At 43.5% G+C, this 11,952-nt stretch overlaps 2 protein-coding genes across 6 annotated transcripts in view; one reads left to right on the top strand and one right to left on the bottom strand.

Moving 5' to 3' along the window:
* LOC116851057 (alpha-glucosidase-like) overlaps window positions 1–2,205 on the bottom strand; it is a 48,289-nt gene extending 46,084 nt beyond the window's left edge. For 3 of the 4 annotated variants that reach the window (XM_032830083.1, XM_032830084.1, XM_032830082.1), the window contains exon 1: window positions 1,824–2,197. The gene's annotated coding sequence lies outside the window, so the exon portion shown is untranslated. Of the gene's footprint in view, window positions 1–1,823 lie in introns of all 4 variants that reach the window. The other variant, XM_032830086.1, reaches the window with a different exon arrangement.
* The window catches only part of LOC116851055 (calcium/calmodulin-dependent 3',5'-cyclic nucleotide phosphodiesterase 1-like), a 92,093-nt gene extending 80,614 nt beyond the window's left edge, over window positions 1–11,479 (top strand). Inside the window, exons 6-13 of one of the 2 annotated variants that reach the window (XM_032830077.1) lie at window positions 507–560; window positions 3,444–3,693; window positions 4,199–4,456; window positions 5,386–5,555; window positions 5,927–6,172; window positions 6,486–6,712; window positions 6,794–6,889; window positions 7,348–11,479. In XM_032830077.1, the coding sequence (XP_032685968.1) occupies window positions 507–560; window positions 3,444–3,693; window positions 4,199–4,456; window positions 5,386–5,555; window positions 5,927–6,172; window positions 6,486–6,712; window positions 6,794–6,889; window positions 7,348–7,442 (1,396 nt within the window). In that variant the 3' untranslated portion in view covers window positions 7,443–11,479. The remainder of the gene's footprint in view (window positions 1–506; window positions 561–3,443; window positions 3,694–4,198; window positions 4,457–5,385; window positions 5,556–5,926; window positions 6,173–6,485; window positions 6,713–6,793; window positions 6,890–7,347) is intronic. The other variant, XM_032830078.1, reaches the window with a different exon arrangement.
* The last annotated feature ends 473 nt before the right edge of the window (window positions 11,480–11,952 follow it).

Below are 11,952 nucleotides of genomic sequence, written 5' to 3'. Positions count from 1 at the left end.
CTCTCTCTCCCTCTCTCTCTCTCTCTCTCTCTCTCTCTCTCTCTCTCTCTCTCTCTGTCTCTTCCTCTCTCTCTTTCTCTCAATTTGTCGGACATGTCTGCCTGCCGTGACACGCATCGTTCTAACGACAAATCGGCAAACCGTTTCCTGTCGGCTCGCCCGCACTGTTCTTGCCCGAGATCGGTGCATGTACACGTAGGACGTTTATCGCCGGACGGCTCTCTCGGCGCAAACATCCCCTGCGGGTCTCTGTCGGGGCGCCGTGGTGCGTGGGAGTGACTCGGGGGAGAGAACATCGGGAAGAGCTGACCACTGCTCGGAAGCTGGCTCGTGGTGGTGACTTCGCGTTGCCTTCGCGGCGAGAGCGAGGAGAGAGAAAATGGGGATACTTTCAAGGAGTCATCCCACGCAGCGGGCGTGCCAGAGATGTTCGTTCGTAGCGAGACGCTTAGATCGATGTGAAACCTTTAATGTGATATATGTTTCCTTCGTGTTTCACGTTATAGAGACGCCGAGCGTGTGGAGTCAGCCGCTACGTGTCGCCCGGGTGTACGCCGTAGGTTCGTTTTTTCCCAAAATTATCACTCTTCCTGTGAGCGCGATCCGTGGAATGCGCGCATACGAGATCACGCTCTCATTTGCACTTGGCGCTTCGCATCGTCTCGCGTCAAGTCGTCTGTCTGACCGCGCTTTGCATGACAAGCCGCAAACACCGGCTACCATGTATGCGTACGTGCGTGCGTGCGTGCGTATGTGTTTATGTGTGATGTGATGATAATTCGCTCGTGTGTGACGTTAATTCGTTCGCGTGTATCGCCGGGAGCGTTTCAGGACACTCGAGATGTTCTTTCAGTCGAGCATTACGAACATTATGTAGTATTATCCACGAAAATTTCAACAGTCAAGCAATTATCTGACATTGAGATCTTAATCTGAGGTGATCTGAAATTTTTTGGCAAATCGATTTGTAAGAAATTTCCGTAGCCAATGATAGGCACTAGATGTGTTTGCCTTCGGTGTGAAACATTTGAACGTGTTATGTCACGATTGTGGGCGAGAAAAAAATCAATGTATGAACGTGAAAACGAAAAATATATATCTGAAAATTTATTCGTATTGAAAATACATTGAAATATATTGAAAACAAAGTTTATTTGAAAATTTATTTGGGATGTAAAATTTATTCAGAAAAATAAATTTTATTTCACGGAAATAAATTTTTTTATGAAAGCAAGGTAATCCGGAGTATATTACAAATATGTAAATGTCAAAGTTCACGCTTTTATCTATCGTTCCAAGAAAATGGAATCCAAAAGTTTCAAGCCCGATAATTGAACTAGTTTTATTTAACTCAATATTTTATTTTAGTTTGATCATCATCAGAAATTCTGTTAATAGTCGCGATCAAATATAGAGGTTTTTACTTTTATCTCTATTTTTTATCTCTATTTACACAATACAGAGATTTTTTTATATAAATAGTCTATTGTTTATACTATGTGGATTTTTGGAAAAAAAAAAATCTCTACATTTTGGCATTAGAAAACTTTGAATTAATACTCTGTGCAGTTGTATTGAGATACAACGGATACAGTGAACCTCACCTACAAAACATTTTGCAATGGTAGACCGCGCGTCTACTGAAGGATTAAAGCAGCTTTCTTGAAATTCGTGAAGTTCGCGCGAGATTATTACTGTAAAATTCGCGACTGAGAGAACACACGGTGTTCCTGAGACACCCTGCGCCACGGTGCGACTTTTGGCAGCGCAAAACGCGCATGCAGACGTGCAGAAGCTTTATCGAGTGAATTACTTCTACTTACTAAATTTTCCTCGGCGAGCCTGGGACGGTTTACGTCGGGATCTAATTAGGATGCTCGCCGTAGCATGTAGACCGCGTGTTAGGTATCTCACGAACGTGCTAACTGCCACTTCTCCGTCTGCCGAACACGCGCGATACGGCGTTGTTGTTAATAGACTAGTCTTCTAGGTCTCCGCGCTCACAGCGACGCTTGGCTGTTCTGTGCTGTATAGTATAATATCTGCTACTCGAGATCGAGTGCTAATGCACTGACATTGAACGAGATCGCGACTCAGCAGTTACGTTCGCGCTGTTATTGTCACGCCGAGATGTTGGCACGATCCCCAAAGGTCGCAACGCGCGACCGATCTGGCTGTCGCAGCTTCGCTCAAGCTACTAAATCACTGCTACAATCGATATATCGGACCGGGGCCGAGACCAACAATGCGATACACGCTCGGGAGGCCGCAGCGGTTTATTTGAATCGTTTGATTTTCACACTGACCCACGTTCCACCTCAAATTCTCACCATCTTTCTACGCAACATTCCATCCGCCGTCCAGATCGCACATTTAATCTCGCACTGTATCGCCGAACTGATATGATTGGTGTGACCTTTATTGAAAATCCGTCGCCAGTACTCTTTTCTATATATATTAATTAGAACGTGAACTTTTTAGCGAGTCGATTAGAGACGTATAGAACAGTAGAATTAGCACATCCGCGTATTTCATCTTAGACAACCACGTATAGAGATGACCACCGTTCGCCGAGAAGTAGGGGAGACCGGGGCTAGATGCTCTATAATTTAAAATTTCGAAGTCACGACTTCTCAGGCAACTAATTTTTGTAACGAAACAGTAATATCATACACTTGTAAGAAATCTTATTCCAGCTAGTCGCTTAATTGTGTTCAGTCACGATGAAGAATATTAATATAAAATTTTGAGAGGCTCGGAAATTTACTTTGCTATTACTAAATTAATTTTTTTCTATTTCTTAACTGTAATATTATTCCGATTTTAATGAAACTTGAGGAAAAATATGTGTATTCTAAAAGGACCATTTCACGATCTTGTATCCATTATTTCTCTCAAGATAAGTACTAAAGCACACGAGCAACATGCCTCGGTTTCCCTTATTTTAAAGACACCTTTCAGGGTTCGTTTGTAAAATTTTCCTCGGCGGGTCTAGGACGCTGTCTCCATCTCTGTCACGCTCTTATTTGATAAAACGTATAGTCTGACGTGGAATGAACGCGATATGAACGCGACTCGTTCTTGAACTTCGCTCGCGGTTGACGAACGCGACGATCGGGAAGTCGACGCGATGGCAAAAAGAAGCGACCTGGAGTGATTGACGATCTGTAATTCGCAGTTTTTCGCGTGCTCGACTCGCGCAAAATAACGTAGCGGGCGTGTCAGGTGATAAAGTAGTTTAGAGGCAATTAGTCCGGTTCGTTCCACGACGAGCGAACCTGAGAACGCGGGTTCTTTAGCGAGCCACTACGCTCAGTTTCGAGGACATCGAGCGTCTCGGCTCGATACTCGATCGAACGTAACGAAGGTAGGCGTCTTCACCGTGCCGTGTGTACACGCCGGCATGTCGTCGATCTAACCTCGTGCCCTGCGATTTCCCTTAGGCGACTCGCGGACGAGGATGACGAGCTGTCGGAGGTGCAGCCGGACGCGGTGCCGCCGGAAGTGCGCGAATGGCTGGCCTCGACTTTCACCAGGCAGCTGGCCACCACCAGGCGGAAGGCCGACGAGAAGCCGAAATTCCGCTCGGTCGCGCACGCCATCCGCGCGGGCATATTCGTCGATCGGATCTACAGGAGGGTCACGAACACTGCCCTTATGCAATTCCCGCAGGATGTCGTGAAAGTACTCAAGGTAATCCCTCTGGGCTATCAGGAGCACTCGCCGGAGTAACGGGTGATCTCCGGGGTGGCGAGAGGGCGGGATGTATCGCGCGAGGTAATTGCGGAGAGACAGTTCAGTACAGGTCCGTTTTTCTTAGCAAAATTGTCTGAACTGACGCACACTGATACAATAAGTTAGAGTGAGACAAATATGTTTTGTTTCACTCTAATTCAGTGCACTAATTCGCACTAGTTCTGGCAATTTAGAAAAGAACAGGTCTTCTGTGTACTAAACGTGGCTATAGCAATCGAGTGTGTACACGTCTTCCTGATTATCTTGATTGCATCTCGCGGAGACTTTAATTACAATTGTAGAGTCTCGTTCGGGAGATCATTAGCGCCTCGACCAATTAATTGAGGAGACGAGGGATCCGATGCGATTCGAAGGGATTGTTTATCAAATTTATCACTCGAGGATTCTTCGGTGCTCCCGTAGGAAGAACTTTATGCTCAAGCTGCTCGCTTTATCGTTCAAGACTTTAGACGACTGGTCGTTCGACGTGTTTTCCTTGAACGAGGCCGCGCTGGGCATGCCGGTGAAATACCTAGGCTACGATCTCATCAATCGGTACGGCATGATTCACAAGTTTAAAGTACCCCCCGCAGTTTTGGAGTGCTTCCTCGGAAAAGTCGAGGAGGGCTACTGCAGGCATCGGAATCCGTACCACAACAACCTCCACGCCGCCGATGTCGCGCAAACGATGCATCACATCCTGTGTCAAACGGGCCTGATGGTGAATATTTCTTAACCCTAGAATCCCCTAAACGTCAACAAGTTACGTAACCTCTGAGCAAGTTTCATTTGCTCACGACTTCCGTAAAAGTAATCGATATTGAATCTCCTTTTTTACTTTTAAATCGATGTAGAAAACATCAAAGAGAAACAATATGAACCTATCGATGTCTTTGCGATACAAGGTAGAGTCTACTACTTTGACGTCTGATGTCTCTGTAATATTTCCTTTAAGAGTATCGTTCTCTATCACGCAAGAAAATATATATTATAAATTTACACATAATTTTGACGCGGTCGCGCGAAGTACGATGATATTTTTGTCGGCCAGAAATCGTTTTTTGCAAAACTTTTATAGAATTCCGGCGTTCTGAAGAATAAGATTAAGATATCAGAGATAATATAAATATTACATCTAATTGACAGAATGTGACTGTTAGATATAATCGAGATTTCTTCCCCTGAATTTGCAACATACGCTGGAATAAAACTTATTTCAGACTATTCTGCGATTTATGGTCAATCTGGACCTTCTCAATAATAAAATAATAAAAAAAAGACATCAATAATACATCAGGCAAAACGCGTCTTCCTTGCACATATTTTTTCAACAATTAAAACAAGCGCATATCCGGAAATGACGATGCGATAAGAAATCGCGTTTCATCGTGTCTTGAGAATCGATGAAGTATGAATGGCGTGAGACATGAATGAGGTTGGGAAGACACAACGTAAATAAAAGAACGAGATCCATTTCGATCCGTTAAAGGACGAACCGTTGATTAGTCTGGCAATAAAGAGGAAGGATTCTTTTTACTCGATTTGATCCTCACCGTTCCCTCGACTACCTTTTGTTCGACCGCGTATTGTACGCAGGGGAGAGAGTGAGAGAGGGTGAGGTCAGCCTCAAGCTGATATTCCTCGTTACAGCACTGGCTGACCGATCTCGAGATTTTCGCCACCCTCGTGGCAGCGATTATTCACGATTACGAGCACACTGGGACCACAAACAATTTCCACGTAATGTCCGGTAGCGAAACAGCGCTTCTGTATAACGACCGCGCTGTGTTGGAAAATCATCACATCTCGGCCAGCTTCCGGTACGTGCAAATTCCATTTGCGATTGGCATCGATTGTCTGCCTGGGCAGTTTGCATTTCTGAAATTTCGCAATAATACAGTCTTTAAATATTATTGCCGGCGTTTATAATTACATTATGAATACATATTCATGAATATCAAAATTCAATGATTATATATACATATAATATTGAATTTAATACAAACAAAATAAAAACTTTTGATATGCATGAAAATAATTTTTCTAACTTTTTGAAGGTTTTCTCCACTCATTATTTTACAATAAATACCGTTCACAATTAAGATTTGCACTTCTAAACTGTAGACATGTTGTACAAATGGGATTAGTTCCATTGTTTGTTCCATCGTCAATACTGTTATTTACATTTCAGGATACTCCGAGAGGATGATTGCAATATATTGCAGAACTTGTCGAGAGAGGAATTCCGAGAATTTCGATCGCTCGTGATTGACATGGTTCTTGCTACCGACATGAGTTTTCACTTTCAACAGTTGAAGAACATGAAGAATCTACTAAGTTTGGCGGAACCGAGCGTGGATAAAAGCAAAGCCGTTAGTTTGGTCCTCCATTGTTGCGACATCTCGCACCCCGCTAAAAGATGGGATCTCCATCACAGGTAAAACTTCGTACTTACGAAAAGCTTTAACAAATCCTCTGCGCGATTTCGATGAAACTTGTTGTATCAAAAATTAATTCGCAGATACACAATCGACTCCACAACATTTTTCTGCACATTTCTAAAGCACGATAAGAAAAGTTAATAGTTTAGAGACTGAAATAAGAATCTTGTTTCCGTTTTTGTTCCTATAGAACAAGAAATAATGTACGCGCAACAGTTCTCGTAATTGCCACGTGTCGGAGCTCGATATCTCTGTATAAATTAATTCAATTTTAGATTAATACAAATTCAATAATTTTCCAATGCGCAGATGGACGATGCAACTTCTGGAAGAGTTCTTCAGGCAAGGTGACAAAGAGAGAGAACTCGGCTTGCCGTTCTCCCCACTGTGCGACCGCAATAACACATTAGTGGCTGAATCTCAAATAGGATTCATTGAATTCATTGTCGAGCCTAGCATGCAAGTGTGCAGCGACATGCTGGAGACCGTTCTGGCGCCGTTAAACGTTAAGGATACCGGTGAAGAGCCCAGCAACGGTGAGATATAACAAACTTTCGGACTATCGACAAAAGTTATATTATTTTACAGAGCGATTTACAAGAATGACCATGTTACAGGTTCAGGAGGGGAGAGTGGAAGATTTACAATCAACAAACCCTGGATTCCGTGTCTCGCAGAGAACAAGAAGATCTGGAAGGAGCAAGCAGTGCGAGGTATGTCATTGCATTGAGTCCTACACTGAGAGAAATTGTCCGATAAAAAGTTAACAAATATTTCCGATCAATTTCTATATCCAATCAAGATCCGATTAAATTTAATCGAATACTTTCGATCATAATGACATTTAATGAGATAAACCGATAAAAAAATTATGAACCGTTATTTCTCATCGGATGGATCGGATACAAAAATTCATCGGTATTTTGATCGGAAATATCCGTTGGTTAATTTTTTATCGGACAATTTCTCTCTTGAATCGCTTGCTAGAGACGCTAATCTCTCCTTCGGCAAATTCCTACTCTTTCAATTTTTCACGACGAATGAAAGACACAATCCCAATCCTTCGACTGGAAAAACTCCGCTTGCATCTGTGCACGCAATCATGCCTAGCTTAGTGCTCCCCTTCAACGAGACCGGTGAATCGTCACGTGATGACGTGCTTTGTCCGCAGATGCGGAAGCCAAAGCACAAAAGGAGCAAGAACAGAAGGGCAACGGTAATCACGAAGACGGCGGGGGAGCACAGGCAGCACCGGTCAAGGAATGAAAGATACAGCGGGCGGTTGTGTTTTTCAAAAGTCTCTGTAATTTTAGGCTACGGGGCAGCTCGTGATCGCGTCGCGGACAGTGTCCGCGTGCAGGTTTACGGACCTTATTACGCTTACGAATGAGAGCCGAGCGTCATTCGGTAGTACAAATAGACGTATATGATGTATGTCGTACATTAGACGAGCGGAAACGACGATCCAGTATGTTGAGGAATAGTTTATTTAGATTGACACACACACACACACACACACACACACACACACACACACACATACCAAAGGGCCGAGTCGCATATACTTGCCCCGCTTCCGTAGAATACTTCACAAATACTTTGTATCTTTGTATCAATTGTATTTTTTTTCTTACTATTCGCGCGTGATCCGTAGGATTATTCGATCTCCTTAGTTACTGTAGCGCTTTCTGAGAGGATCCATCGTCGAACATGTCATAACCCAATGACACTACGATACCGATTGAACGTTCATCAAAGGCTTCTCAAGATTCGCTTTTATGTTCGCAATGTTCACCATTCTTTCTGGAAATGAGATGTCCCTCGCGCGTCTCTCAAGTATATACCTTTTGAAGATCTTTCTAAGTTATTCCTGAACAAATGAACTGGTCAAGCAAATCTCATTCTATGCCGCGCGGCGAGAACTCGATAGAAATAGAATGTGAATCATTGGTGTAAAAGTAGCCTAAAATCACGAGTATCACACGGAAGACGCACATTTTATAAGAAGGAGAGGGATAAAAGCGTCCTCGGAGCACAAGCAAACTCGGTTGAGCGACAAAATGGAGAGACTTGTTAATATCGCCCGCGGAACGTTTCCACGTCGGAAGATCATTTCAAGCCGAATTCCCTTCCAACGTCTAGAGTTTCTTCCAACGTCAGTGGATGTCACGCAATCCACCGCGCGAGGTCTGCCGACCTGAGCTCGTTTACGTCGAGCAGAATAATCTAGTTGTGTTTCCCGAAGAGCGAAATTCAAAATTATCCAGCTGTAGTATATCTTAAGCAATTGAGCGATCTCTTCTTCTCGAAAGCCCGCGTAAGCAAGAAAGAGAAGAAGAGAGATGATGCGAGCTCCGTAACACCAAACTTCCAATACAAAGGATATTACGCGCGATTCGAGCAAGTCTCCTTACGGAAGAGTCTATTTTTCGAAATGAGTTTGAAATTATCGGGGTCGGAGGTGATCTCACACTTTCTCACATCGGAATAGGATCTTTCGCCAACACAGGCGCCGCACAACAGAAAAAACACTGCACAAGGTAATTACGTTCTTGACCAAATGTGTTTCTCCCGTCATTCTTGCCACGTAAACAAAGGTAAGTTTACGCGAACGGTCGCGACCTGATACTTCCGACGCGGTCTCCGTTTCGAGTCTGCTCGACGGACTGCTCGGAGTCCGGAGCTCTACCGTTCACCTCTTTGTTAATTAGCCGCGAGAAGAAATTCACTAGGAGCAAAGCGTCCTTGTACATACCGTCGTATATAGATGTATATCCGTATATACGTACGTACTGGTGCAGCTTTAATGTGTGTGTATGTAATGTAAAAATTAACAACAAGGTACAGCTAGTGTTTCATCGACGTACGCTGTATTCCGTGTATATGTACATATATTTATATATATGTGTATATGGAGAGAAAGGGAGAGAGAAAGAGAGAGGGAGGAGCAGAGAGGGAGACAAAGAGGAAGAAAGAAAGAACGTTATTTTGTTGGACTTCTCGTGATATTGCGGCCGCGCGTAAGGTACGCGCGCGTAGCGACGTGCGCGTTCGTGATTTAGCTTGTAATTAAACATATCCGTGGACGAGCTGGCGTCGTGACGCGCGTAAAATCTTGGGCGCGAGATGACGGACGCCTGTCGACTTGTGTCGGCGCGTCATCATGCGCCATTACACGCATTCAGGGAGCCGGGGACGGCCCTTCGTGCCGTCAACAGTTTCGGAGCATCTCACCTTTTTCTTACCTCTTATTGCCGTTGTTACCGCAAATCTCTCATTTGGACAACTTGTAGCGCTGTATATAATACTTTGCGGCACGCTGCGCCGCACGGCGACGAGGAGGAAGTAGCGAAATTGTTCTACGGGGGACGATTCGAACGTTGAAATTGTGACTAGAGAGAAACATGAATTTTTCTGTCACGCTCGTTTCCACTACGTTCTCTCGAAATTGCTCACGTACGTGTCGATGACGTGAGTAATCGAACGAGAATATCCGCGAACGAAGTCGACTCCGATTTTGCGCGCACGTGGCAATAATTCGAGGTGAGGCTCTATGAAAAGATTGCTATATAAATATTGCGTAAACTAGATACACACAGAAATTAGCGAATTTTTCGAATGAAACGTTTTATCATCACAGAGGTATTATATATATATATACATATATATATATATACATATATCGATATAGAGAATGTATAGGGTAATCTCTCTAGTTTCGAGGTCGAACATATCCGTCCTGTATTTATTTGAGTTCCCCTCATTGAGAAATCGCGTAGGTTCGCGTTGATGTCGAGCGAGCGCGGAGATTCTTTAGTACGAGGTGATCAGTACAATCGGTACGGATTGTCCGCCTCCTGTCGTCGTTTCGTTAGCACCGACCGTAGGTAGCGTGGCCTGTGACTAATTGACAAATCAAAAGTTTACATGTATAGCGTGTAGAACGTCCGAATCGTTTCGGACAACTCCAAAACTAGCTGCTACGCTCGATTCAAGTTCGTTTTATACTTCGTCTCTAACGCTAACGAAACGCGCCCGTTTCATTCGAATGTAATGCACCTTTCGACCTGTTATCAACAAGCTTGTACATTACATTAGTTTAGTTTCCGTTTTCGCGGGGGAACAAATGGAGAAAGAGGAAGAGAAAAGGAAAGACAGAGAGAGAGAGAGAGGAAAAGAGACGCGGAAACGCATCGCGCTTCATCGGCGACGACGGAGACGTCGCTTGGCTAACTAGCTTAGCTCTTTCGTCGAATTCAAGCGTTAGTTGAAATGAAATTTTTCTTCCTGCAGCGGACGAGGGGCCAAAACGCGCGTGATAGGATTAAAGTACATTCAAACCACGATATCGTACTAAGAGAATATTTGACCGGCCACGTGAATGAGGACGGTTTTGGTCCGAGGAGGTCCGCGACATCCCGCGATGCCTTGAGTCTCACGCGTACGTGAGACACGTAATGCTATGTAAATGCTATGGAGATGCTTGCCCTTCGATTTCGAGCGGTGTAAGTAGCCCTCGGAAGAGCCCGGGACTGAATCTACGGTATCGTTGGTCGCGCGTTTGTTCACGTGGCTCGGTCACTTTATCGTCTAGAGAGCTCTCTTTAAATTATAACACTGGCCTTTCCTTATATACGATATACGCTCACGAGAGACCACGATTTAAATCTAAAGAGAAAACGAAAAAGATATATAAGAGAAGGAAAGAGAAGAGAGGAGATGGGGTGGAGGGAGGGGTAAAGCGGCGCAGAGATTTTTATTAGCCGCGTGCACGCGTTATTACGCTTGATCCGAAGCACCTTCACACACGTTGGTACAAGTAAGCAATTAATCGAACGATCCGACAAATGGGAATCTTCAGGCAACAATACTCGACCAATACTGTTAATTCTTAAGCTAAGTACACACGATAAAAGCCACCTTTAAATCCTACCTTCACTTCGACCTGGTATGTTCGTATGTTGTATCCGTGAGAAGCTCGTCACAGACTCTCGCTCATTAAGTCCCGGCGGACGTGGCGTGTCCGCCATTTACGCCGTTGGCTAACGCTAATCGTTTCTATAAATGTGTATACCCACACACGGATCGATGACTGTATAAATTCTCAGTTTGATTTTCCAGCACAATTTAATACAAGGGTGTGTACATAACCGACAACTCCAGCACCATGTCCGTTCGATGTGATGTAATGAAATGTAAACGTAACGAGAGATATATTAATATATTACAAAAGACACGTCGTGTATGATTAGCATTGTACTCTGCGTAAATCTACAGAGAAATAAAAATACTCGATTACTTAAGCGCCATCACTTTCATTTGCATCAGCGGCCACTCGAGAGACTCGAGAGGCTCGTTTAATTAACCATAATGTCCGCTTTTGTAATCAGCTAGGTGTTCCTACGTCGAAACGCACTCGTAATATCTCGATATTGAGGTAACAGCGAAAAAACAAACCCTGCGCCATTGGCCCAACGTGTCGTGCTTCTCGATAATTAATTTGCAATTAAAGCGATGTTGAATACCGACATAATATAGTTTCGTAATTTTCTCATTTCTTCTAATTGGATACATCAAATTGAAAATTCCTCTACAGGGTAAAAGTACAAATGTTAATAAATGGCTGATACTAAATAGTTGCATGAAACCAACAAAAATTTTTTTATTTACCGACAGAGTATAAAAATTTTTTTTTGGTTTTCATGTGACCATCTATTGTCTATGATGAGTTTTAATTACCTGATATTTATTCTATATAAATTGTTGATAATCTATA

This window comes from Odontomachus brunneus, unplaced genomic scaffold (assembly GCF_010583005.1).
Source record: "Odontomachus brunneus isolate Ranch 3 - 2012 unplaced genomic scaffold, Obru_v1 Obru_scaffold_165, whole genome shotgun sequence".
Classification (NCBI taxonomy): domain Eukaryota; kingdom Metazoa; phylum Arthropoda; class Insecta; order Hymenoptera; family Formicidae; genus Odontomachus; species Odontomachus brunneus.
Note: the sequence above shows the minus strand (reverse complement) of the source record. Positions and strands in the feature narration are given on the sequence as shown.